This window comes from Dermacentor albipictus, unplaced genomic scaffold, assembly GCF_038994185.2.
Source record: "Dermacentor albipictus isolate Rhodes 1998 colony unplaced genomic scaffold, USDA_Dalb.pri_finalv2 scaffold_14, whole genome shotgun sequence".
Classification (NCBI taxonomy): Eukaryota; Metazoa; Arthropoda; class Arachnida; order Ixodida; family Ixodidae; genus Dermacentor; species Dermacentor albipictus.
The window spans coordinates 8,398,474-8,426,101 of NW_027225568.1; the positions used below are offsets into that span (position 1 = coordinate 8,398,474).

The window sequence follows — 27,628 nt, forward strand, 5'->3', positions numbered from 1 at the left end:
TAGCCGCGCCAGTAGCCAACTGAAGTACACGAGCTAGAGCAAGGAGTTTTTTTCCTTCCTCCATAAGCTAGAGTGTACTAGAATGGGGGAGTGGGTCCAACGGAGGCCACTCCAAGACAACGGCCTCACAAGCAACAGATGAAGGCCAGTCATCAAATAGAGCGCTTCACTATCAGTTGAACAGTCATTGATACTGGAGGCATTTGACAATGAAAACCTGTGCGAACTCGAAGACATAGGCAACCTATAGCATGCTTCCTAATTCAAGCAAATATAAACGATGTGTTTTGCTTTATTCAGGCGTATGACGCATAAACATAGGGGAAACAATGACTATTCCATAAATATTTTCAAAATATATAATATCCCTAAAAAAATATTGTGCTGCCCCTAACGAATAATAGAGTTTTAGAACAGGAGCTCCAATAGTTTTGGGCCCCAAAGAGCTTTGCGGGTGTTAGCATTGGGGTACGCAGGAGTTAAGATCTTTAGAATAAGGTGTTGCGTTTGCGGATAACATTTTGCGCTGACAGCGCCACTACAGCGTCAAAGAAAAGCTATTAGAATTAAGATACACCATTTTATGATAAGAATGGTAATTTTTACTTGCATGTTTTTACGTTTAATTACAATTTAGAGATTGTCCTATTAGCAGCAAACAATCAGTTACACTTAGTTTTGAGTAACCAACTTTACGTGTCTTCACCAGCCAAGCTAAGCCATGTTAGGCCTACGAGCCATGAAATCCACAATCGAATTCGAAATCCGCGGCGACTAAAGAATCAATCTTCATAACACATGCTAGTTGAAAGTTATAACTGCAGTCACTTCTCCTAGCTTGCCAACTTCACGCGTTACCCCGAATCAAGCCCAGTTTAGTGCTAGGTTAGAGCTGTCACATCAATGGGTGCCGCCATGTTTGTTTACAAAAATCTTTTGGGGCAGCTTTTGGGGCTCCTGCTAAATCAACGAAATAGCATGCCCGACGCATAACCCCATAGAGTTTCTAAATAAAAACCCTAGAGGTAAATGTGGAGCTAGTGTCAAGGGGGGGCTCTCCTGAGTGTTGCCTCAACCAACATGGGAATGATGGGAAGTACAGGCTTCGGATTGACTTCGATCTTTAGAGTAGCGGCGTTTGCTTGCGGTGCAGTAAACGAAGCTAAACTGAAATATTCTCGCATAATATGTAATTTTATTTCTGCAGTATGTTATATCATGCAAATCCATTACGTAAACTTTATATTACCTTGAGATTGACGCACGGTTTACCCCCAGGGCACACCAGGGTATGCATTCTTCTGCAGTTCTGTTCCCAACTTATTTCTGTTCTGCAGTTCTGTTCCCAATTATTTTTACAATAGCCATAACAAAAAAAAATTAAATTATGGTGTTTTACGTGCCAAAACCACTATCTGATTATGAGACACGCTGTAGTTTGGGGCTCCGGAAATTTGAACCACCTGGGGTTCTTTAACGTGCACCTAAACACTTTACAAGTATTTATAAAAATAAAACTTTTGTAGTGTGAGAAAGTGCTGCACCTTTGAGAGCAATGCTAGAAGTGTCGTCTGCTATGACGTCCGTGCGCTGCAAACGTGCGACTTTTCTCGCAGATGACAGGCCCTTGTGAACTCTCTCGCTCTTTTGAAAGGCTGCATCGGCTGTCCCAGTTGCTCAACATCTTCAAGTACTTTTAGGCATATCTGCTGCAGTGCTAGCTAGGACGCTTGTGGCCCTTTACGAGTATGCTTCATTATATTTTATGTCGACATGCCGCTTCTTCTGAAGCATGCGCCAGCAGCTGTTATGGCGTGGCTTTGCACTTACCCATTCTGCGACAGCAGACTACAGCCAGGAAGCAGCAACCTTTCCTACCAAAAGTAAGTTTTTGTTCTCAAATGTCCTGAAACACACATTTCAATGAGCACATAAACGAGCAATGCGTAATGAAGCCCCCAATCAAATTTGATTGTCAAGCCACTAAAAGTACAACTGTATGCAGTAGACAAAATGCGTTATATGAGCTTTCGGCAGTCTTTCTGTTGCACTCTGCATCACTTGTAGAACAAAGTTACTGGCAGGTTAATAAAAACCTAGCATATGTGTGCAGCTAAACTTCACTGCTTTAAGGCTCGCGCTGCAAATATAAGCAAGTACAAGAAGCCAAACAGCTGTAGCAAAGCAGTCGCATCTACATATCGAACACGCAAAGAGTGACTGAAAGAAAGATGTTACGTTCAAAGGCAAGAGACAGGAAGAGAGCAGTGTGAATGCAAACAGGGAAAGCCGATGTTCTATTTGACATTAAGAGAATAGTCGAGCTAAGCCGGTCATGTAATGCGTAGGACAAATAACCGGTGAAACAGCAAACACCGGCCCGATCAGTCATCCCAGAAGAATGCACCAGTAGATGCACAATTGTGACGCATTGTAATGAAAGCCCCACTTAAGGGGGGATGAGGGTCTTGAAAACTTTTTTTTTATTTCTTAACATATCTTCCTGAAAATTGGCATGCAGATATATCTTTGAATGCTGATCCCAAATATATATTCAGATTTTATATATCTCATCTACAAATGAAGATATTGCAAAATAATTTATCCCACATAGGTCTTTTCTTACGGGCCATTATGGTAATTTCTTAATTAAAAAAACTAGTTTCAAAGAATAGCTGTCATTTCCAAGGGCCCACTGCACATCCTAAAGCTAAAGAAATTTTTAAAAAGTGATCATATAGGTCATGAATGAATAACAAAGTATGAAGAAAAAAACAATGTGGTAGTAATTAGCTTACATCTGACCTAATTGCTAGTCTATTGGGTTTAATGAAAAATGGAAAGCTTTAGGATGTAGTTGAGGTTTTACTGAAAAAAATGATACCTAATTCAATAAAATCAGTTGATGCAAACATTATGAAAAGTTCTGTAAGGCAAAGGCATTTGATCAAAAAAGCAAAGCTGAGAAAATTGCATTCAAAGTTTTGCTTACTCTGCCACTTTTGTTTACCTATCACATGGAAAACTTTAATGCTTTAGCATGCAGCCCAGTCATTACTGAACACAATAACACCAAACTCACAGAAATCTGTTCATGTAAAGATTGTGAAAACCTTTGTATTGCATTGGCACTTGACAAAAAAAAAAAAAAGCTCAGAAAGTCGTCTTCACTTGCTGCGCCGTTCATTAGCTCGAACTTGCGGGAAGTCGCGGACTTCTTCGCCAATGCAGTTTTAATGTAGTCTGCGTACTTTTCACGCCCCGCGCACTCCGCGCAAAACACCGTGTCGAAGCGTTGAGCACGCGAGCTCGGTTCAGCCGCGTCCGTCGGCACTGTAGCGGCGTGCGGAAATGCCGAAGTCGACGTTAGGCTTAGGTTAGCCGGCTCGGCCGCTTCCGACGACACGGAATCCGAAGCGACTTGCAGCGTCTCAAAAGTTAGCATTTTCGACGGGCTTAGTCCAGGCGCATCCACCGGCACTGCAGAGACTTGCGGTAACACCGAAGTTGACACCGATCGGCACTGCCCAGCCGCGTCCACCGGCGAAGCTGTTGTTGGCGAGCTCAGTCCAGCCGCATCCACCAAGGGCACAGCAGCTTGCGGCATCACCGAAGCTGTAGTTCTCGACGATGTAGCGCTACTATTTCATGCGCGCCTCTTTTTGCTGACTGCTTTTCGCGTGCTTGCCTTCAAGCGCGCGTCTCGCGCCATCGTGACACGCGGAACAAAGACACCAGGCACGCAAAAGCAAGAAATTCGTGGTTTAAAGAATCGACTCAATAGCCAAAACATCTACAAGAACGATAAAGAAAATGGCAGAACGAAAAATACTAGGAAACAAAGAGGAATGCGAAAAATGACGTGCGCGCCGGCGAAAGCAGACGACGCGACGGAGTCGGAACAACGCGGCCGCGGGGCCGCGGCAGGCGTCACGGCCAATCAGAGGGCTGCGCCTCGGGGAGGCGCCCGTTTCACCCAATCAGCGGCTGTCTCGCGACGATTTCGCGCTTGAGAACGGGTGCCTGGGGTGCCGATCGCTCCGCTGCACGAGGGTCTACAGCGTGCCGAGGGGCGCCAGAATGGAGAGCGGGAAACCAGCTTTCAAACGAGACCAAGATGGCGCCGATCGGTTCGCGTTGCGCGGAGCTACGGCAGCTTGAAAATGAGGCAAACCTTCGCGCTTGGCGTTCAATTTCGGCTCACCGACGTTTCTAAATTGCCGTTTTTTTATATTTCGAGTAGGAATTGAGCCATAATATTTTGTAGAGGCATAGTTGGGACATTAAAGACTTCAAAAACGCAATTTTTGAAAATTGCCATTTTTGACCGTTTTTCGCGATTTCAAGACCCGCGTCCCCCCTTAAGCTTATTAGTAGACATGCCATTTTCTATGTACTTTAAAGGTTCTAAGCACAGAACATGTACGTAGTATCGTGCTTTTATCAGTAGTGCCTTCCTTTTGCTCTTCTGCAGTTTGATAAAGCGCATATAACGCTACAACGCCAACCTAACACACTTAACAAACCAAGGTCAAATCGGTCAAAACCGTGACACTGCGACACCAACATCGGCCCAGCCGCTGGCCCAGCGCACTATCACCACTTCAAGCAATAGAACAAAGGCAGAGAGCTTTGCATCACACTGCCCCACTATGGGTTACTGCAATTGCACTTAGAGGGAAACCAAAACTGCAAAAAATACCTGCAGAATAGTTTGCCAATCAACAGAATACCAATCCGTAGCCTGCGCTTCCCATCATTCCTATGATAGTTGAACGATTGCAGTGCCAGATTTCCCTCTAGTTATAGTAATATGAAAATCTATGCAAAACCCAGATACAGTTTGCATCTCATGCTGGCGCAGTGACTTCGACGCTATCCTTTTGGGGCTCCAAACATTTTGGGCCATATTCTAAAATTCTCTAATGTGGCCTACATTCTCCCTAAATGTCATATTGCTGCCGTTATTAGGGCATTGGGAAAATTTTGTTAGCATTCAATATATCGCCCTGAGAAAAGCAGCAAACAACGGTTTAGAAATTTTTGTTTGATGCCTAATTAAACCACACAGTTCATTTATTCCTGTACCTCATACTGTTCCAGTACATGAACCCCATTTCTTTGCAATATGAGCTCTGAATTTTGTTCCCTCACGACACAGTGAAAAACATGCACATAAGGTTTGAAAAGGAAAGCAAACTACAAACGCAATCCATCTGATTGCAGTCATGCTCGAACGCAACTGCAACACTGCATTCGAGCGCAGCCGTGATGCTGTTCGGCACGCTCCGACGCTGCCAGCCAGCGCCTCTGGCATGCGCAGCCGTGGCGTTCAGGAGAAGGAAACGGCGGCGCCATCTCAATTTTCAATAAAATACGCCTCAACGCAGAGGCCTCGTTGGACCCCCACTCACCCAATCTAGTACACTCTACACAAGCGATGTTGTCATTTTGACATTTTGACTTGTGTCTTATCGGCGTGCAGCATGGTGTTATCATAAACACTATAGTGCCGCTTTCAAACGAAAAGTTGTGCTAGCTGCAGAGGCATTGTCAAACATTCAAGCCAGGTGGGACTTCAGCATCGATGAGAAAAACGTCCGTCGTTGGAGGGGGCAGCGGAAGACATTCTTTTTCGTGTGCCGCAATGAATAGATGACAGCAATAAGGAAGATAAGCGCGCGACAACAGAGAGGAGCTGTTCACCGAGACATCTGAGGCCCTATTAGTGCGATTCAAAGCGTACGAACCTTGCCACACTGTCTGCACATGCGTGGGCGCGAGCTTGCGCGCATCTGCAAGCGTACGAGGCTAGCACCGATGATGACGTAGAGGTGAGTTCGGCATGTTCACATTAAATAAATGCTGTTTTCACTTTGTGAACACTGTCCTCACTTTCTTGTTCAGCCTACATTCGAGGTAAGTATTCTCATTCTTTCTGGCTTCGGACATTTGGGGATCAGCTTAGAATCAGGGCTGGCCTAGATTCAAGCAATAATAATAATAATATTTGGGATTTTACGTGCCAAAACCACTTTCTGATTATGAGGCACGCCGTAGTGGAGGACTCCGGAAATTCCGACCACCTGGGGTTCTTTAACGTGCACCTAAATCTAAGCACACGGGTGTTTTCGCATTTCGCCCCCATCGAAATGCGGCCGCCGTGGACGGGATTCGATCCCGCGACCTCGTGCTCAGCAGCGCAACACCATAGCCACTGAGCAACCACGGCGGGTTAGATTCAAGCAGATACAGTAGATATTATTACGAAATATTCAGTGGTATATGAATGCTGCTAATAGATATTAAGTACACATAGTATCAGGTCCACAGGTATTTTAACACAGCCATGCACAGTAAGTAAGCTCCCTTCAGTTAACCCTCGGACAGAGACTTCAGATGCTTCTGAAATTAGCCATCACCTAGACAATATTCTTACGAAATATTCAGTGATATATGAATGCTGCCAACAGATATTAAGTACACATAGAATCAGGACCACAGGTATTTTAACACAGCCATGCACAGTAAGTAGGCTCTCTTCAGTTAACCTTCGGACAGAGACTTCAGGTGCTTCTGAATTTAGCCATCACCTAGATAGCAAAATGCCTAAAAGCTCGGAGTCAAGACACAAATTTAGCAGGCCAATTTTCATATTGTAAAGTGCATAATCACAAATATAATAGTTACATTGGCCAGTGCTCCTTTGAAATGCACAGGCTCTGAATACACCATGACACGAGTGCACAGTTTCACGGCCCTTATACTACTAGTTACTGTATTTCCTCTATTCTAACATGCCCTTGACTGTAACAGGTACCTCAATTTTCATACTCGAAAAAAAAAAGCAACATGCCACACCCCTGATTGTTCCCTCATCCAATCTTTATGGTACAAAAAAAAAGTCGCAATTCGTTCCCATTTGAAAAAAAAAAAAAAACATTGCACCTGAGCCACAATGGACAGGGCATCACTCGGCGTCACTGTCCGAAGCTTCCAATGAGGATTTTGAAATTGGAGGAGGGGGAGTGAGACACTACATATTATAGTTTTAGTTTTGTACTCTATTTCAACGCATGTCACATTTGAGTGAATGTGCTTATTAGAATAAGGTAAAGATGCATGAGGAAATGGGGGTAATCGCACATCCTACCATAAGATTCCACATGGAGCTAACTGCAGGAAGTAACATGCCACATGCAAATGTTAGAGAACAAATATTAATTTTCTTCCCGGAATAAAAGACTAAGAAGAAGGAACGAAGGCATTTGATTCCTCCCTTTGTGTCATTAGTATCTCGTGCCATCTAATGACTAGGAGAAACTACTAATCTCCTGATGCTCTTCATAAATGTTCCAAACAGAAATGATCTGCCAGTGTTAAAACTGCGTTTCTTTAAGTACAGATGCCTTGGAGTGCAAGTTCAAAGTGCTACCTTCGGTGCAAAGTGTCCACAAGCTGTCAATCTGCTGAAATGCACTGCAGGCCACAGACTGGATGTACAAAGGCTGGCTGTTCAGTGCAAGGCAAGCACAGCATGTTTCTGAATCGCTGGTCCCATGTGTACTGTGGTTACTCATTCCTGTTTTTTGCATTGAGTCATCATTCAGAATTATATTCACATCAGTATTTCTTTTTCTGATTCATCAAAGGTGGCCCCTTGTGTTTACTTACAGTCACATTACAGTCATTCAGCCACAACAACTTCAGTGAGGTAAAAAAAAAAGAGCACTGCTGACCAAAGCATGGCTTGTGCAGTGAAGCTTTCTCACAACCCGCAAAATAGAACCGCTGTCAAAAAGTGTGATATGGCACTTTTTTGCAACACTTCTTTAAGCAGTACAGTAGTAGCCTAGCTCCAAATTGTGTGGTCACAGTGCATGTGTTGTTTTCTCCTACCACCAGCACTTTTCAGACACAGACTGCTTCCTCTGTCAAAAGGAAATGCAACACACCTCTGCATTTCAGATCACCTTTGCCACCAAGATAAATGATGCCATCTTTACTGACTTCTCTGAAGCTTCTGATTCTGTGATTCATTCTAAACTACTGGTAAAATTAAATGCCATATTCAAATGCCCTGTCTTGCTTCTTGGATAGCCAGTTTTCTTCGTTATCGCTTATAATCTGTTTCTTTTAACTCAGTGGACTCGACTCTTATCGACTTGTCAGGCGTTCCTCAGTGATCCGTTTTAGACCCTTTATTATTTCTAATATACATCAATGATTTATTTAGTAGCACCTGAACTAAACTAAGACTTCATGCAAATGACTGCGTATTATACGAATCTATTAACTCCATTGATGACCACCACCGTCTTGCCCAATCTCTTAGGCCTTTCTGCACTTGGTGCAAAACGTGGTAAATGAACATCAACTGTAGTAAAGCAGTTGTGATGTCATTTTCCAATAGAGAGAGCCCCTTCTCGTTCGATTATTCTCTAGATGGCATCCAACTTGATTGAAGTTTATTGGCGCAAGGGCATCTAAGGCCAAAGAGCGCCAGGACATTTGTTCTGATTTAGCAAAAATGCGAGTTTAGGACAATGACTTAAAATAAAGGTTGTATAGAGGCCTACACGTAAGATAGATCTAAAGATATTAGTGCATCGATTCTAAAATAATTACTAATATAAATCTAAGGCCTTAAGCGCATTGGCTACAATCACACATGTTAAATTATCGTGGATTGTCCGAGTCCCTTGCTGTACAGTTCTTGCTTACGCAAGAAGTGCGGGAGCTCAGACACAGTCTTGTGCATCAGACTGTACCTCACCTATGAGGGACAATTTGATGGTTAGGATAGAATGAGATTATGTCTAGAAAGCTAACTTGTGCAAGATAATTAAGCACTCCTTTAAAGTTAAAAAGTGCATCCTCTGATAAGAACATCGAGGGATGGGGCGGGGGGGGGGGGGGGTATATGGTGTGAGTAGAGTTCCCTAAAATGAGCCACTCACTCTCAGTGAAGTTGAGGACAGTGAATGAGGACATGTAGGACGGTTAGGTTCTCACCGCAGCGTGTGCATGTCGGTGGGTCAGTTGCTGTCAAGAGGTATTTGTGTGTGCCGTAAGTGTGTTCTATTCCGAGTCATGCCAGGATGACTTCAGTGAGTCTATCGAGCTTCAGTGAGAAAGATTTGGTTAACTGCGGTTTAAGTAAGTGCAGCTTATTTTCAACTTCCTTGACCCATTCAGCCTGCCAATGATTACGGAGCGCCTTTCATACCACAGGCTTCATGTCTACACCAGATACCCAGCTTAGATCAATTGTACCCCGATGAGCCGCTTGTCCAGCATTTTTGTCTGCCATTTCATTGCCTGCGATTTCTGAGCAGCCTGACACCCAGCACATGACAAGAGCAACGTTTTGTTTATAAGCTACGTGAATGTGATTAAGGAGCTTGTTTAATACAGGGTTTTGGCTTGCTTTGCCACAAGACAGGGCTGTGACAATGCTTAAAGAATCTGTGTATATTATAGACTTTTGTATTTTGTGCTGTACTATATGCTCAACAGTTATCAGAATACCGTACGCTTCCGCTGTAAAGATGCTGCTATGGTCGATGGCATCCAACTTAAAAGTGTCTCAGTATAAATACTTGGGTGTCATTCCAACCAAACACCTTTCATAGTCTAATCATATTGAATATGTAAACGGGAAAGCCCTAAAAAATTAGGCTATTTAAGCTGCCACTTTATTTACTTACATACCTACAGCGCCCAATGTTAGGCATTAGAGTAGGGGGAAGGAATATACAAATGATAGAAATACAGAACAAAAGGTTACATCTAATACATAATACAACCCAATATTAATATTGAAAAATACAGTACTTAATACATTACACCTAAGGTCATTATGAAATACAATATAAATACAATTTAGTACGTAGTACAACACAATAATAATAATATTAAATAATAATGATGATGATGATGATGATGATAATAATGCAATGGGAAAAAACGATTAAGGCAAAAAGCCGTGGACATGAAAGATTAATCTCCTATTCTCTCCGAAGCAAAACACATTTTTGAACTAAACATGTTCCGACCCCCCCCCCCCCCCCAAAGACCTCGCCCTCCCCCGGATACTAAACTGCTATTACATAAAGCGCTAATCCGCCCTGTTTTAGAACATGCATATGTCGTTTGGGTACCCTACAAACAACGTGAAATAAGCTCGCTCAATAACGTCCAACAAAAATCTATCCGTTTCATTAGACAAAATTACAGCCGAAACTTTCTCGCCAACACAGGCTCAACAGTCTTTGCACATAGAGCCATTACTTTAACGTTATCACATTGAATCCTTAAAACTTTTATGTGCAATTAATAACTCCACCTCTGGTCTTTCCGATTGTAACTATATCACATTTACTAACTCAAGTTGTACCCGTAGCTCCCATGCCTTGACCATAACACCTATATATGCCCGTACTAACACATTCAAATACAGTTGTTTTCCACATATGATAGAGCTTTGACATTCTCTACCCGGTAACATTCATTCACTATCACTAAAAGATTTCTTAGCTGCCACTGGTAAACACTTCACTAACATGTAAAGTGCTTCTTTTTGATCATTCATCTTTTTGTGTTGATGTGTGTTTTTAATGTGCACTGTATAGTAATGTATAATGTTCCCACTCCTGCTTTAGCCCTATATCAGGCTGCAGTACATGTAAATAAATAAATAAAATAATGGCCAGACTTTCATACAGATGCACTGGAAAGCTAGCTTGATATTTGGGACAGCTGAACAGCACAAAGACAAGGGGAACAGTAAGATACATTCGTACAAAAGGATGGGCTTGTTTAACAACTGTTCCTTTTTTGCATACATGTGTGTGAATACCGCACAGCGCAAACAAAATGCAAATAAAAGAAATCCAGGCATAAATAACAAATTACTGTGAAAGTAACTGCCACCATTCATCCTGTTTTTTATACAGCCAGGGCGATCATTTTTAAGTTTTATGGAATTTTTAAAAATTGCATGTTGCAGATAACATGCCTAAGTCTTGTTCTTGAGCTGAGTTATTTGAAGAAGCAGACATTACTAGCACGAGAAATGAGAAATATATTGAGCTAATTAACCAAAACTCACTAATTAGCTTCCTAATTACTTTACGCCACACAATGCAATTGACAAATTGTAGCCGGTGAGCTTGTAAGACGCATCCAATTTTTCATTTCCAGTATCACACCAGTTTCGAGATATTTCCCAAAGTGTCCGACAAAATACATGGGCATTCCCGTTACTTTTGTGCTTCAATGCATAAAAGAGAGTTTTATTTAAAAAGTAAGTGGGACAACAGAGCATTTTTACAGCAACTTTGATGGCGCATATCTCTAAAGTGGCGTCATTCCATAAATTCATTCTAAGCGGGTACACCTTGCAAACTTGCTGGCTACATTTCATAAACTGCAACATGTGCTGTAAAGTAATTAAGAAAATAGTGAACTTTTGTTAATTAGTTCAGTATGAGTCACTTTCTTGTGCATGTAATGTCTGCCTCTTTGACTAATCCAGCTCAAGAAATAGAATTATGTAATCTGCAACAGGCAATTTTTAAAAAATTCTATGAAACTCAAAAATGATCACTCTGTGTATGTGCCTTTCCTTATCCATCAAGGCAATGTAGTCAGTGTGCTAATGCAACCAGTTGCCAGGTGTTGAAGCTTTTGTGCTTGCAATGCCAGCCAGCCTACTGTCTTCACACATGCTAATGCAAAAGCAGAGAAGAGTTCATGCCACCAAGAATGGATCAAAGACCAGTTAACAAAACTCGCTGCAGAAGCACGATACCTTTTATCACACTTTTATCAAAAGATTGTAGTCGGTCACTTCCATCATGCAAATGTTCTTTACTACATCCCTTGCCTTAATACATTGTTTTATTGTCCCATAATGTTGGAAAACAATGATACCCTGAAAAAAAAAAAAATACTTGCAGGTTGCAAGCATACAGGAGGCGAGGCAAACCACAAAGGGGGCCGATTGTCAGGAAGCAAGGAAAGCAGAGGGGAATTTTTAACTGTAGGTTGGCATTGATTTTACATTTTTGCTTGCATCATAGATAAAGCACAAGAATGTCAAAGTAAAGGTAACACATCGCCAGTGGAAATTGAACCCACAACCTCAGAAAATCCTGTCCGCAGACCTGCCAATTCAGTTATGCCAGTAACCCTCTCCTTGCCTTTGTATCTATGGGTGTAGTGTGTACACACATAACCTGGCCTCAAGAGTGTCAGCCAATGCTGCTCTGAGGATGGCAGTGAATGCATAACTGCACGCACTATGTTCATGTTATAACTTTAGAAAGGTCAACCTTTGGGCTAGTTGGTAAAAATTCATCTTTGACTCAAGCAGTGCAAAGAAAAAAGGAAGGATGGAAAGAGCATTGGTACATTGTCGTCTTCCTTCTATCATCTTCCGTGCAGTGCACGAGTAAAAGATGGTGGAGTTAGAAGTAGGCACATGCCTTGTAACAACCTAAAGCAACACAACAGCCAAACCCAAAGCCCTTGTAGTGAAAACTGAAAAGAATAGAGGGAACTGAATGAGTGCTCACTTAAGCAGCATCTCCTTTCCCCATTATTCTCCTTGTGGACAGTGTGCAAAGAAACTAGGTTCCCTTCTACGTGAGGAAGTGGCATCACCTGGTAGGACCGAATGATCGCTTGAACAGAAAGGTGATCATCGATGTCCCTCGGTGCCACCTGTGTGCTTGGAAGTTTGGACGGGCTGGGTGCCGGCATTGTTGCAGGACCTACGCGAGGCACGGCCACTGTGGTCATAGCTGAAGCCAGGGCAGGAGGAGAGCTGTAAGCCTCGCCTGGGCCTAGCCCAGCCGTCGCAGCCCGGAAAAAGGCATCCCATGACTGCATCAAAGAAAATTGCAGAAACAAAGTTTTGTCAACCACATTAGGTCATACCAACATTATCCCTTTGTTCCTTTACATTGTTACATGGACAAATAAGTTGAACGGCTTCTTTTAAGTGTTATTTATTGTCCTAATTGCTCTAAATTGTTTATGAAACCTTCGTTTGAAGGTACAATGAACACTGTTGCAAAGAAAAGGCTAAACATGCTTCTTTGGCTAAAAGAATTAGGAAAACAAGTGCCCTAGCCAGAACAATCTTAGGGAACTGGAGATGAAATTGCCTAGGATTTAGAGAGGTGCTACAGATGTCCAATTCTGTTTGAATAGAACAGAAGTATTTGAAAGAAACTGGCTTCAAATATCATAGCAATACCGAATATACTTTTCTGTATAGAGGTGTCAATGCATAATGGTCAAAGAGGCAAAATATGGGGTGCGTCATAACATTAAAATTTTCCCAATCGAATCAGTCATGATTAGCAGGAAATGCTTCATGTTTAATATCAGACTGAACATGGCTGAACAGTTTAATATATAGGGAAACAACCATTGAAGATGAAAATGGATTAAATGGGCCATTTTATATCGCACACCCAAATGGGCAGCTGGCTGATAAATGACATATGACCGGCTATTGCAAATCCTTGTTAGCATGACAATGAAAGCAATGAACCAAAGTAACAAGCAAGATGTGTGGCACTTTAGTTTGCTGTGATGTGGGAGGGAAAATTATGTTCAACCTCAATGAAAACTAAACATAACTTCCCAACACTACACGTCCGATGAAGTCGTGAAGATGTGTGATGCAAACACACACACGTCACATCATACAAAGCATGAACATCATTATGCATGCACATCGCTAATAGTGATGCAAACACAATAGATTCCACCAAGGGTGTCAGATTCAACTTCACATGGATTTAATCATCTGCAGGCAGCACCTAAAACCACGACAATTTTCTTCACATCTAAGGAAACTATCACAAGAAATTTTAGCCATCACTCACCTTGTGCAGCAAACGCAGCTGCTGGAGCACAAATTATGCCCTCCACTAAAAACAGATGTGAAAGGAATTTCATCTGCTCACAATGACATTAGCGTGTCCACATGTGCAAAAGAGGTTTCTGGTTCTTTCTCTCAAATGTAATATTGCCATGTGTTGCACTTTGAACGCACACAGGCAGGCAATATATAACAAATTCAAAAAAAAAGGCCCCGAAAGACAAGAAATGATAGTAAAATTATCGCTCTTCATTAACACTAGTGTGCCATGGAACACCTTGTGGACCGCTACAAGCAAAATTGAATTGAATTGAATTGAAAATGAATTGAATTGCAGAGCCTTTAAACTGGAAAGGGCACATTGCCAATAAGAACCGTTACAAGAAAAAACACTGCCCAAGTGCTGAACTTTAGGAAAAGAAGACACTCCTGCACCTGACAATACACACCTATATAGCAATGGCTGGGTGCATCTTGGCAGCATGCAACTGCTATGCTACCAGGAAGGAATGTGCACAGTAAGGAGCTAAGGTCATTGCAAAACCTAAAAAGACATCACAGATCCTCATGGACCTTATACCTCTGCAGGTCCCCTTTTGAAGGCACTCAGTTTACACTACCAAAAGCCGAGTTCTAGAGAACCTGGAAGCAACTGCAACAGCCGACGTTCGTGCCTTCTTCACACTTGCTTAGAGCCAGGAGCATTCATATCTCAGCAGTGCAACGAAATTATTTTTACTGTGAAGCTAAGCGATACCCTCACCATGCTCATAGCGCAACGTAGCCACCAGCAACCTGGGTCAGTGCTGTAGTGCATTCCAATGCATGGCAGTCTCCCCTAGCTGTGTGCCGACAAAGCCCAAGGAGTAAGGCTTCCCCTTGCATTTGCACTCAAGATGCTATCACAGGGATTTGGCACTTCTGTCTAAAAAAGTAGGCATGATGTGCACTTTTAGCTGTTTGTCAAAGAATGGGTGCTTGAAGCAATGGAACAAAAACAAAATATACTTACCCGCCATAAACATGCTGCACAATTTTTTCAGTACCTTATGCAGCTATTTGTTAAGCAAATCTTTCAGAGATTTATACTTGCTATCACAGTTTGACCAAGACCACTTCGGAAATTTTTAAAAAGTCACGTCTGAAAACTATGGCACTCCCAAACTCACCAGAAAGAAAAGGCATTGCTGTGGCTCCTTACATTGATAAGCTATTGCACAACTTCAAGAAGATTGCCCAGCACTCAAATGCATAGTCACAAGCAATATGAGTGGGAGCATGAAATTTGTTTTCAAGAAACAATTACTCGTGATGTCCGAATTCAAATTTGACAATTTAACATGCAGCAGGTTTGAACCCAGTCAAACGTTTAGCGTCATTGAGCACTTCTGTGCTGCGAATGTGTGTCTAGCCACTGCAGCGTTTTGAAATACTTTTTTCACTTTCTTACTGCTTGAAGGGATACAAGTTGTCCTTTCAGCACCAAATGAGCTGGTAAGGCTGTGCAAGATTACCAATCCAAATGTTACGAACAATAATGCAAGAAAAAGCATAAGAATAAATTTAATGTGTGAAGGTATGTTCCATATACCATTGTCATGCAATAGATTCTATGCACAACAAATGGGACACTGCCTAAATGACTGGCTACAAAAACGTAACCACAACAATGTAAAAGAAACCTTCCAGCAGTTGGCTTGCGACTGCTTGTAACAAGTGTGGGTGCATACCTATGTTTCCCCAGTGCAGTGTCATGGGCAGAGCCAGAAAGCGGCCAACACATGAGTTAGTCGAAGCAGTGGACAAGTGTGTGAACACTGCTCCCCTAGCACAATTAGTAAAGAGACTGCTTTTCTTTAATGGTCATGCACAGTGCTCAGCAGCTGAAACATACTTATTGAACTTGGTAGCTGGCGTTTTTTGCGCCACCTGTGGGTGCTGGGGGCACTGAGATGATGCATTATGGTATTATACAATGAAAGTGAGGGCCTTTGTGATGCATTGTGAATGCGTTTGGCCCTCCAGCAATCCTCCGACGCTCAGCAGAGGCCACGGAGCAAGAAACATTTAGGAGTGGAAACTCCGCTGTTTGCGGCCACCAGAAAAGGTCCCAAGCCCGTGGAGCCATTATCATACTGGCGGCCTGGAAAGAAATTACCACCGTGTACGGTGGTTGCCAGGGCAACCGGTCGAGCGTGTTGCTCCCGTTGGGCTGCGCGCGCCTGACTTCTATTGAGAGCCCGGAGGTAGTGGCCAGAGAGCGCGCCGGAGCCGCCTGCCCGGACACTGCATTTTTTTTTTTTCTGCTGCGGCTTCTACGACGCGCCGCATGACGCCGCCACTGCATACGGCACCGTCGGCGCATACAATAGTGACCTTATCTCGTTGCCCGCGCTCGCTCGCGCTGACGGGAGTTTCACCTCCTAAATGTCTTCCTCCGTAACAGAGGTGCAAAAAGTGCCGGCCGCCATGCAGGCAGATTATCACATTTTGATCATTGTGCACTGCAAATGCGCCATGTTTGACATATCGTGCCCCAGTTGACATGCGCAAGAGGTCCATATAAAAATGTGTATATCTTGAAATCAAGAGTTTAATGTCAGCGCCAAGTGTTGTTGTTATGTCCTTGTCTTTCTAGCAGTTCTTAGGATACTGGTATCAAACAGTGACTACCACCCTCTCCAACTGAATTGGGCAGTTGATTTCTACTATTACTTTTCGCAGGGATATGGGATGCACATACACTTAGTGAGACTACGCAGAAGCTTGCTAAAACTACTGGCACATGCATTGGGTGCTTTAGGTCCAACTACTAGATGCACAGCAAATGTGAAAAAACTATGCGAGCCACAGACAGATATGCTCCCAGTCATTTACCATGGCTAAGCTGAAGCTGTTACCAAAATAGACTTCTACTTCTCGATAGTCATTCAAACAGAAGCAGTCTTGGAGTGCTTCTGTTTGCTGAGACCGTAATCATCGTCGACTGCACTACAAGGCATGCTACCCCCTTTTAAGGAATGTAAAGTAAAAGGTAAAGGAGAAAAAGAGCATAACACCTCAACTGCCAATTGCCAAGTAGAGTCAACTCACCATGACAATGGTTGCACTACTGTGCAATTTTGACACAGATAAATAATACACAATGTCTCTTGCTACTCTGTTTCAACAAGAGCAGTAAAAGGAATTCCTGGTATCAAACCTCGTAGAGGAGAAGACAAAAATATGCAGGTTTTCAAAAACCTCTACACCTTTCAACAATTTCTTTCCAATTTCTCATGGCAGTGAAGGGGTTAAAAAAGTTGTTGGGATAGTTGGTTCATACTTGAAGGGCTAACAACTGCACAGCTTGACATGGGAGGGAAGAAGGCAGACAAAGGACAACCACTAACACGCAGTTCGATTAAAGTAGACAGCATACATATACAGAAGCATGGAACTATGTTGTCTGCCCCAAATAATCTAACTGTGAGTTAAGGTCTGTCTTGTATCTGCCTTTTTTCGTCCTATTTTAAGGTGTGCATGCATGCAGAAAGAATAGAAGACAGAATGAACTACACGCACAACTATGTTTTGTTAAAACTGAAAATATTAATGGCACAACAGCACTTACAATGGGAAGTGGGCACACATGCCCCATTTCGCAGTAAAAAAAATAATGTCAGTAGACCAAGTAAAATACGCACGACAGAAAGCAAAAAAAATTGAATTAAAAACCAGAATGAGCATATCTGCTGGACACACTTCCTGAAAACAATTTCTGAAACAATTTCAGCACTGAAGAAATTGTAATATGGGACATAACTGAACTGCTACCTCTTTGTTGTAGTCTTGCTTGACTGAACCGAGCATTCACGTTTTTCCAGAAAGGCTCACAAGGGATTAAGAATGCAGGCTTTCTGAGCAGGACAATTTTATATTTATTTATTTTCACATACTGCAGTCCAATTGTGTTATCGCAAGAGTGGGTTTGTACACTGCATATAACAAAATATTATTCTGCACACATCAACTTCAACACCTTAAGAAACATGATAACTTTAACATAAAAAGATACAAAGTATAATAAACACAGCATGAATCAAGTTAATTTATACAAAAATTCCTCTAAAGGCACCTAGTTTCACCTGGGAGTAAATTCCATTTTTCAATTGTATGAGGAAAGAAGCAATACTTCAATAGGTTAGTATGCAGTTGAAATGGTGCAAGGTTACGTTTGTGGCTATTCCTAGTACGTTTCAATTTATCAGCAGACAGATAGTTGTTCTTTAATCAGTAGCGTGGGGTGTTAATTAGATTATACAACAATTTTAGGTATTCACGATTACGCCGCTCGGACAAAGGTTGTAAACCTAGCACAACAGGCTCAGATGAGAGCGAGAAGTGCCGGTCATAACAACGGTATATGAAAAAGTTAGCTTTTTTTTTTTAATTGATTCAAGGGTGTTAATGTCTTCCTTTACAAGGGTTCCAATGGAGCAACCATATTCAAGAATGGGTCAGATGTGTGACCCAAGACAAAGTAGATATCCGATGGTAAAATGGCGTTTCTAGTTTCAAGGGCTGTGAACAAGGCCCTTTTGTGTGGGAGCCACAACATCCCTTTGCTATTAAATATTTACTTTAGTCAGCAGGGTATCTGGGGTTTTTTAACTCTTTACATTGTAATGCAAGACCAAATAAATGTGCCAACAATGAAATATGCAAGCATGTAGGACAAATTTGCTGTGCTATCAGCAAAAATTGAAATCAGAATAGTGCAGCGTATGCCTGAAGCATAACTGAAGGTACAGTCCGCACCGTCAGCCAGTCATCACCAGAGACAGGCGTACACACCCAATTTGTGCACAGGGTGCAAGGATGCTTCTGCTACTTGATAGTTTCACTTCTGTTTTCTTCAATTTTCATTTTCCCGCTCTAAAAATGAGAATTATGAAAACAGGAGCAAAACTCTTTCAGTAGGGTGAGCAATCCTTTCGTCCAGCAGGCAAACCCTATGTAAGTGCTTGTCTCTGGTGATGGTACGCCGACAGCATGCATGCTTCAGGCACTTCATTAAATTAAATTATGGGATTTACGTGCCAAAACCACATTCTGATTATGAGGCACCCCGTAGTGGAGGACCCCAGAAATTTCAACCCCCTGGGGTTCTTTAGTGTGCATTTAAACCTAAGTACACAGGTGTTTTCGCATTTCGCCCTTATTGAAATGCGGCTGCCGTGGCCGGGATTCGATCCCGCGACCTCGTGCTCAGCAGCCCAACACGATAGCCACTAAGCAACCACGGCGGGTTATGCTTCAGGCACGCACTGTGCTGTTCACATTTCAATTTTTGCTGTTAGTACATATTCGATAAGCGCAGCCTTTCTCAAAGGATGAAAGGTGGCACAGCATTACATTACCAGAGCTGCCTTTTGCATATGCGAGGCTAAGCCCAGCTTGCCAGGTCATTCACAGGGCTGGAACCACAGATAAGAGCCCCCTTACCAAAGCTGATGAGGTGGAGCGATAAAATTCAAGCTGGAGCAACAGTATCGACAGAGTGCTGCACAAAACATGCTATAGTAGGATATAACTTCAAAAAAATAACAGCAGTTGGCAACCAAGGCACACGGACCGTGCGGGGTTGTTACTTCACCAGCCAATCACAGATGCAAACAAAATCGTCATCATGAGACCATTTCAACATGACGTTGTACTTGACACCTCCAGAGCCTCTGCTCTTCTTGAAGTCTTTTGATTGGCGGAAGCGATGACATGTGCAACAGACAAGGACAAAGTGTATGGAGTCTGAGCATTTCACTCTTCAAAAGTCCGCGATGCAGTTAATTTCACTTCTGACCTCGTTTTACTCATGAAACTTCATTGCCAACCGAGGCAAAACTTTACAATATATAGTTGCAGCGAAGCAAGTGTTTTATTTCAGTTCAATAAACAATTAGGTTTTCACCGTTCAGCTATAATAGACACATGAAAACGTACAAAATTACGCACTAATTTTATTTTTGTCACTACCGCTTTATTTACGCAACAGGGAAAGTTTGAAGTAAGAACTATTTGCAGTCTCGCGGAGGAACAGTGGCTGGCAGTTATGAGGGCGTGGCCGGGGCTTCACTGCAGACGAGTTGTACCCAACTAACGAACTTCTTCCTCGTCAACAACATTTAATTGATAAAATTACCAAAGATTAGAGGTTGACATGTGTTCCCGTAAACACCACTATTCATTACATCACCCTCCCTTTTTCTACTTCATGCCACCTACAAGTAGCCTTGTCTTTACTCACAAGCAGTAATGCTTTGTTTCACCAATCATAGTTTTGTTTCATCAGAGTGGCATAAATGAAATCACAATAGCAGACACAAACTTATCTACATAAGGGCAGACACATACATCTGAGCATTTATTTCATCCCACAACTACTCATCCCAAACACACTCAGCACAGAACTGAGAACTTGAAGTGGCAAAGTCGCAGGATAGACTCAACAGTTCACACGCAAATGACTAGGTAATGTTCAACAGCCTGGCAAGGTAACACTGGTTTCTGTGATTGGTAGTGGGCCTTTCTCTTGAAGTTGTCCAGAAATGCAGGCCAAAGTCACAGCTGGTGACCCGGATGATGAGAAGGAAATCTCCAGATGAACAAAAACTAGGTTCAAGCACATATAGCAGGCATTCTCAAGTCAACTTACCATTATCCTTAAAAATAAGAGTATACGGTCAGTGCATTCTGCCAGCACTGACCTGCGAGAAAGAAACTTTGAAGATGACAAAAACTTTAGAAAAAAAACGGAAGACCATGCTACGAGTGACGCTCAAGAAACTGAAATTAAATGATGCCACCTACCGAACTGTTGACCCATATGACAGAATAAAAATAATAACATGCAAAAGCAATGCAATGAAAAAAAGTAGGTGCAACATTATAACAGACACGAAGCCAGCAGTATAAAAGATAGTAAATAGGTGCAGCTGATAATGTAGTTAAAATTAAGAGGAAGTGAAATTGGGCAATGCAATGTGTAAAACTCACAACCTGCACTCCCCAGGTGCTAGAATGGGTTGTCAAGGGAAGTGAAACACAGTAGAGGATAGCACAGAATCAGGTGGTGCAATGACATGAGAAAAATTCTAGGCTTCGGATGGATCCGGCTGGTGCAAGACATCACTGGGAGATAATGAGATGGGAAAAATTGCAGGCTCAGGATGGATTCAGCTGATGCAAGACATCACTGGGAGAGGCCTTTGCCTTACGACTTATTTATCAAACGAAACATTTTTGTTTGAGTGATATGCAGTGAGATGGGCTTGCTGTTTAAGATGCTTTACATGAATTACACACTTACTGCATAAGCATTCAGAATCTGCTAGTAAACTTTATACTTTTCTAAATAAAGCTTAGGTGTGAGTCTGCCAGTTCTACTGCGTCTTCTGTGCTTTTACCATTAAAGGCCAACTGCAACGAAACTTTCGATCGCTTAAAAAGCCTCTTTTCAGATAGTTTAGACATGGAGTAGCCTCTGTGCAAAATCTTATGCTTGAAATGCAGCTCAATCCATCACAAAGAGCTTGCAAAAATCTATCTTTTTCACACCGAAATTGAAAAAAAAAATGACGCCATTATCGCCCGGAGGAAGTGCTATACAGTAAAGAATGTGGAGAACCGGCGTCCATGCTGTCTCCTTTCCTTGCTTGTGTTCCATTCTGGTGTATCAGTAGTGAACACGTCCTGCACGTCTGCTAGTCACAGATTTAGTATTATACTTTCTTAGCTGCTTCATGCGCTGTGACAAGGCTGTTGCGTGCTCACAATGTTCTTTTAATGCAAAGCATTCTCCGAGTCCGGTCAGTTTTCTCTATCTGGCTGTCTACATTCAACAGCAGGGCCTCGATGCATTCTGCCTCCGCTCGAAGAAGAGCATATTGGAGTAGCCATGCTAAAAGTGAGGCATAGACCGGTTTAACACATTGGCGATCCACGCGTGGTGCAGTTACGCTAAATCGGTTAAAATTTGGTGCTCTACAGTCTTGTGTGGCTAGCGCAGGAATATCCTATGGCACGCCGCAGCAACTGGAACAGGATGCATCGTGCACTAGCTTGGCTGACCAGCAGCATGTTGCTCGGGTTCACTGAAGCGATCGTGTTGCGTTAGCGCCTTCAGCAAACAAATAAGCACTCGCTCACCGCGCACTTGTCCACTGGCGCTGCAGCATCACCTGATCGCCGCACTGCTGCGGGTCACGTTTAAAGCACAGGATAACATCTTAGCGATCTTACCGTCTCCAGCATGACCTATCCGACTTCATCAGCCGCTGCCTGGCACACTGCAAGCGCCGGACTTGTTGACCGATCAAGAGAGACTACATACAAGCAAAAGCACTATTCCCATGTGGGCTCGCATAGAACGATCAGACAACTGCTACCATCTATGTAAAGGATGACACGCAGCTGTGACTTGGCATGGCCACGTTACAGGGATTGGTGCTAAGTGTGCATAAACTCGTTGCCAGACAGGCCAGACTGCGGCTGTTAAAGAATTTCACTGTGGCAGCATTGCATTCCTGCATGGCTTGCCGCTGCATCTACACCATGGCCGCCGTGTCACGTTCTCATTTGTGACAAATGCAGCATGCAGTTCCTACTCGTTTCTGGCGCTATGTCAGTAAGGATTTCCTTCGTCTACTTCGACGCATACGATGTAGAGAAGCGCGAAACATCTTGAAGATGATGCACTACCAGAATTGTTTGCTCGAGAATACCGCCCTTGAGTACAACTTACCTTTGAGCGTTACCTTTGGTTTTCGGGCGCCATCGTGGCATATAGTCAACTTGAGAAAGCGTTTGCCAAGCTTATCTTGATGGGTAAGTGACTGTCCTGTGGGAGTGCAGCTTCGTCTACTGCAGTTTACATGCTTTGTGCATGTTAGCCGGTCCGCTTCACACTTGCCTGCCGTGCCACAGTGCACGCTTGCGCTCAGAAAGCTGGGTCAGGAAGATGTGTTCGGCCTTCCTCTACTCAGTGTTGTGTACTGCACAGCCATTGCTCGTGCTCGAGTAGGCATTCGAGCACCCAAGGGCCACGCAACGCATCGGTATTCTTGCAACAGCTCAAATCACAAACGCAACAGGGACAACGCACGCCGAGAGAGACGCCCGTCAACTTGCGAATGATGAGCGAGCAATGTGCCTGCCTGCCTAGGCGCAACATGGCGCAACCACAGAACGTGCAACTGAGAGATCAACAGTTGCATACGGTTCTTCAATATGCGCCACATCTGCATCGCTACTGCTTTGCCGCCAGGTGCACGCATAGTCTGCATAGGCGCTATTTAATAGCTGCCAACAACAAAATTAAGCGATTACCAACCCTGCCGCTTTGCCAAGATTAATTTGAGAGTATGTGCTAAGCATTTATAGTCAATTAAGCCCAAGTGAAATTTTGTTTCAGTTGGCCTTTGAGGTCAGACCTTTTTTAATCAACCAGTTATCTGATCTGCCAAGCTACTTCACCTAGAGGATAATATGCTGACCTAATTACTTCTTGATGACATAAACCGATGACTTCGGTTTAAATTAGTGACAGCCGTAAAAGACGTAACGTTTAAAAGGTCAGCAGAGCTAGCACTGTTTCGCAACCGCTGTCCCCATGCTTTCAACGCACTTTAGTCGAGCATGAAGACGGCGACGAAATTAGGTCAAAGCTCGTTGCTCGTCAAGGTCAACCACGCGGCCGACGGCTCGGCAGGCGTCCACCTGACAGCTTCCGGCGGCAGTGTGCAACTGCGGCAGTCGTCACGGGAGACGACCGCTTCGGCATTAACGTAAATTCTGTCATAGTCACCACAAGGTGAATGTCCATACGCTAATTACCCTCAAACAGCGTACAGCGCAACCTAAGCAGACCCTGTTAATGGGAGAGGTGGTGTCATTTTGAAATACTGTCAATTAGTATTGCCGGAATGCAATTTCAAACCGCGCAATGAACGAAATTGACGCGGCTCATTAATGAGAACATTTCGTGAGATAGGTGCGACGGTGCATACCACAAAACGAGGTATGACATACTACAAATTTACAGCGCTAATCTCGAGCTGACACCGATGAAAAACTAGCGCATAAGAGACAGCGTATGGGTTGTTTCTGTTCAGCGGGCACCACGAATGACGAAAGCGGTCGTGCGCCTAGATTTCTCGTGATCGACTTGCACTTCGGCACTTGTGCCCCACTTAAGGAGGCTGCATACATGTACTGTGAGCTACTTCCCAACAAGCTCCCGGAGGCAACTCCAGAGCATAGTAACGCGCCGGAAAATGAATCACACGTGCGAGACGCTAGTTTGTCCCCTTAACCCCCACGTCACCTCCAGGGTAAATGCTGCCAAGCACGGCATTTCTTCAACGGGACTATGACTCTTAACAAATGTGACAAGAAATAGGGAGACGAATACGCACTGCCCGCCTTGGATGACCACCCTGCGATATACGCAAGCTACGTGCGCCAACAACCTCAGCTGTGTAGGTCATTCGTCCAATAGTATCGGGCAAGGTATTTATAGGTGCCGCCGGCAGCACGATTGCGCAGGTCATAAAATGATGCGGTCCGCAAAGTCTCAACGCACCTTGTGCACGGAGTTTGGGTTCTCGGTCCAGGCTCGGTACATCTCCTCGACGTATACAGAAGAGCTGCCGCTGAGGAACGGCTCGGCTGCAGCGCGGGTCACATAGCCTCGCGCGGGCACCTTGAGCAGGTGAACGCCGAAGTGGCCAGTGCTTGCCAGACGCGCGGCCCCGCACCTTCCGGACAGCAAGGCCCGGGTGAGCGGCGTCAATAACGCGGCCAGAGTCCTCGCTCGATCCATCGCTGCCGAATGAATGGATGGTCCGCAACCCCCCAACTAGCGGACACGGACCCAAAACTCGCGCACGCACCGCCTGGCGCAAAGAGCCCGCTACAGCCGCTGCAGTTGCCGCTCGCGTTACGATGTCGCTGCTGTGGGTTGTGGTACGTTATAGTTTTGTAATTACGCTACATCCTACCGCCACTCGTTTGTGTCATTGTTGCTAGATTTGTTTGTTTCTGCACAAAAATTGTAATGCTTTTTTCCCTCTCTCTGTTTCCTTTTGCAGCCTAAATGCACCTAAAACCTACAAATTTGACATTCATTTTAGTGTCTTAATGTTTCAACAGGCGCAGTGAGGCGACATCAACCACTCCATCTGAAATCGCATGTCTGAAAGATCTGAAAAGCAGGGACTCCCTGAAAAGGGAGGTACCCTAACGCCGGTTCCTCAGGACCATTAATAAAGTTCTTTGTCTGTCTGTCTGTCTGTTTCTCGCCCATATGCACAAAAGAAATTGTCAGAAACTATAAGAATCCTCATATGAGCCAAATTTAAGGTTGTCAATTGCATCACATCGGCCCAAGCATGGGGCCTATGGTTCCAAGGGGAAACTCTAGGGTTCGAAGAGTTTATTTCCTAATTTCAGTAAGCTATTGCGGGAAAAGATGGATACATGGAGCATAGCAAATAATAATAATAATAATAGAGATTGGCTGGTTCGAGCAGTCACTCTTCATTCTGCAAACGAGGTGCTTGAATATCCGTAAAAAAGAAAGAGCCATGTTATAAAATTCTGCAGGGAATTATTGTATGAAACTCTATGCTGCAGGGTACTGCACGGGCATTGCGCGGGTGTAGGAGGTTTAAAGCATAGAGTTTCATACACTAATTACTGTATGAAACTCTATGGTTTAAAGTACAAGGTCCTGAATATTTTGCTTGCGGGTGTTCGGAAAAAACGTTTTCCGCTCACCTTTGCACTGTTCTAGCTCAAATTTTTCAGAACGATCGCATTTTGGCGTCGACTTTGGTGTAATACCTGGCACAATTAATTGGCTGGTTTTTAAGAAAGAAATGCAAATTTGCCAGTGCTTTTGGAGATTAAGCATAAACGGCTTCAGCATAAACTTGTGTCGGCGCCTGCCGTCAGATGTAGAAAGCAATGTTTCAGGGAGCTGCACGCTTCTGGAAGAGTAGACCGCCCTCTCTGAAACGCTGCTTTCTGCAGCTTACAGCAGGCGGCGAAGAAAGCAACTCTATGGAATAAAGTTTATGCTTGTGCCCACGAGGCAGCAGCTTGCATCTCCAGAAGCGCAGGCAAATTTGCATTTATTTCTTAAAACCAGGTAATTAACTGCGCAACGTGTTCTCTAAACGAAGTCGACGTCAAATTCGATCGTTCTGCAAAATTTGAGCAAGAACAATGCCGCGGTGAGCGGAAAATCTTTTTTTTTAGAACGCGCGCAGCGAAATATTCAGGACCCTGTATGGGCTGTAAACACAGAGTCATATCAGTAATACGCCGTATGACGTAAAAGGCGAACACAAGGTGCTGCTTTCGGCCTTGATTTGAGCACTTACACATTTTGTATTCGCTACAAGCAGTGAAATGTGATGTATTCGCAAGGCAATCATCACATAAAAAAAGTTTGACATATTTTGAAAAACATTTTTTCAGCACGTCTTTAAAATTAGCTCACGTGTAGAAAAGGTACTCTCAGTTGGCAAACATTAAAACCGAAACTGTCAAACACAAGTGTTCGTTTTGCCGTGGCTGGTTCCCTGGCGCCGAAATTCTGGGCTATTTACCACTGGAAAACGACGCAGAGGTTGGCGAGATCTCGCGCAGGCCTCTCGCGATTGTGTCCTAAACTTGTGTTGCCGTCCCCTTAGCCACGTCACCAGGCTACAGGGGTTGGAGTGGCCAGGCGCCTCACTAGAGCTATCAGCAGCTCACGTGGTGACCGTGACGTCGAGCCGTCGCTGAAAGGCGCCGAACGTTGTTTACCGACGGCACGTCGCCGCGGCAGCTCTGCCTGCGCTGTCGAACACTGCGCACACGGATACTGCGGCTTGGTGGAGCTGGGCTGCTGCTGCACACCGCTCTTGGACCCGACGTTCCGAGCCCGTGGCTGTAGCGACAAGAGCCGTCCAGAATCCCGACGTGTTGTAGCGCATCCCGCCGTAACATTATGAGCGGTTATTACCCTCCGCCGCAGCAAAAGCAGGGCTATCCTCAGGTCAGTACCCTCCTTCGCACGCTGCGTAAGCTGCACTCTTGTAGGGTACAATCGGCACGCCTCTTAGCACCAATGTCTTAAAAATTACGAGCTTGTGTAATGCTTATTGTGATTGCTACATTCTTTTCTGGTACGCTTGCCTAGTGAAAACGCTTCTGTTAAAGATGTCGCCAAAAAGAACTAATGATAAAACGAATGTATACGGTGTTTAGAAAAGAAAAGAACGCCACATTTTAATATCTTCACACGGATATTAAAATGCACGTAGCAACGCTTTTGTCTCGCTTTACTGGCCCCTTGCTGTTATTGTTTGGCCCGTTTTTGCGATGTCAAGCCGTCAAATGCTTTGTGTCTGCACTATACTTGAGCGCAGATGGCCCCGCTAGTTGGGTGGAGAAAAAAGTAATTAACTACCAATATGTTTCGCAGTGATGTCGCTGTTGACGCATTTTAAACCGTGATCGTTCTGATTTCTGACGCTCTTTGTAATACTTCAGTCACAAGGGGGACTCAATCGTGGTTGAACCTTGACGGAGATTGAATTTCTTGATCACAAATTTCTCAGGCTCCCTTCCGCAGCTTGCGCAAAGGAGCCAATAACGACAAAGAAACTCGATGAAAAGCACCCGTGTGACACCGGTTTG

The 27,628-nt window shown here is 43.8% G+C and overlaps 2 protein-coding genes across 3 annotated transcripts in view; one reads left to right on the top strand and one right to left on the bottom strand.

The window, feature by feature from the left end:
- The window catches only part of Ogdh (oxoglutarate dehydrogenase Nc73EF), a 281,327-nt gene extending 256,446 nt beyond the window's left edge, over positions 1–24,881 (bottom strand). The window contains exons 1-2 of the mRNA XM_065438718.1: positions 24,522–24,881; positions 12,670–12,891 (exon numbers count right to left, since the gene is read on the bottom strand). Coding sequence (XP_065294790.1) covers positions 12,670–12,891; positions 24,522–24,761 — 462 coding nt within the window. The 5' untranslated portion in view covers positions 24,762–24,881. The remainder of the gene's footprint in view (positions 1–12,669; positions 12,892–24,521) is intronic.
- Positions 24,882–26,566: 1,685 nt separating this feature from the next.
- LOC135907043 (DAZ-associated protein 2-like) overlaps positions 26,567–27,628 on the top strand; it is a 140,819-nt gene continuing 139,757 nt past the window's right edge. The window contains exon 1 of one of the 2 annotated variants that reach the window (XM_065438716.2): positions 26,567–26,984. Coding sequence is in view for 1 of the 2 variants with exons in the window: in XM_065438717.2 (XP_065294789.1) it covers positions 26,937–26,984 (48 nt within the window). In the remaining variant the exon portion in view is untranslated. The remainder of the gene's footprint in view (positions 26,985–27,628) is intronic. The other variant, XM_065438717.2, reaches the window with a different exon arrangement.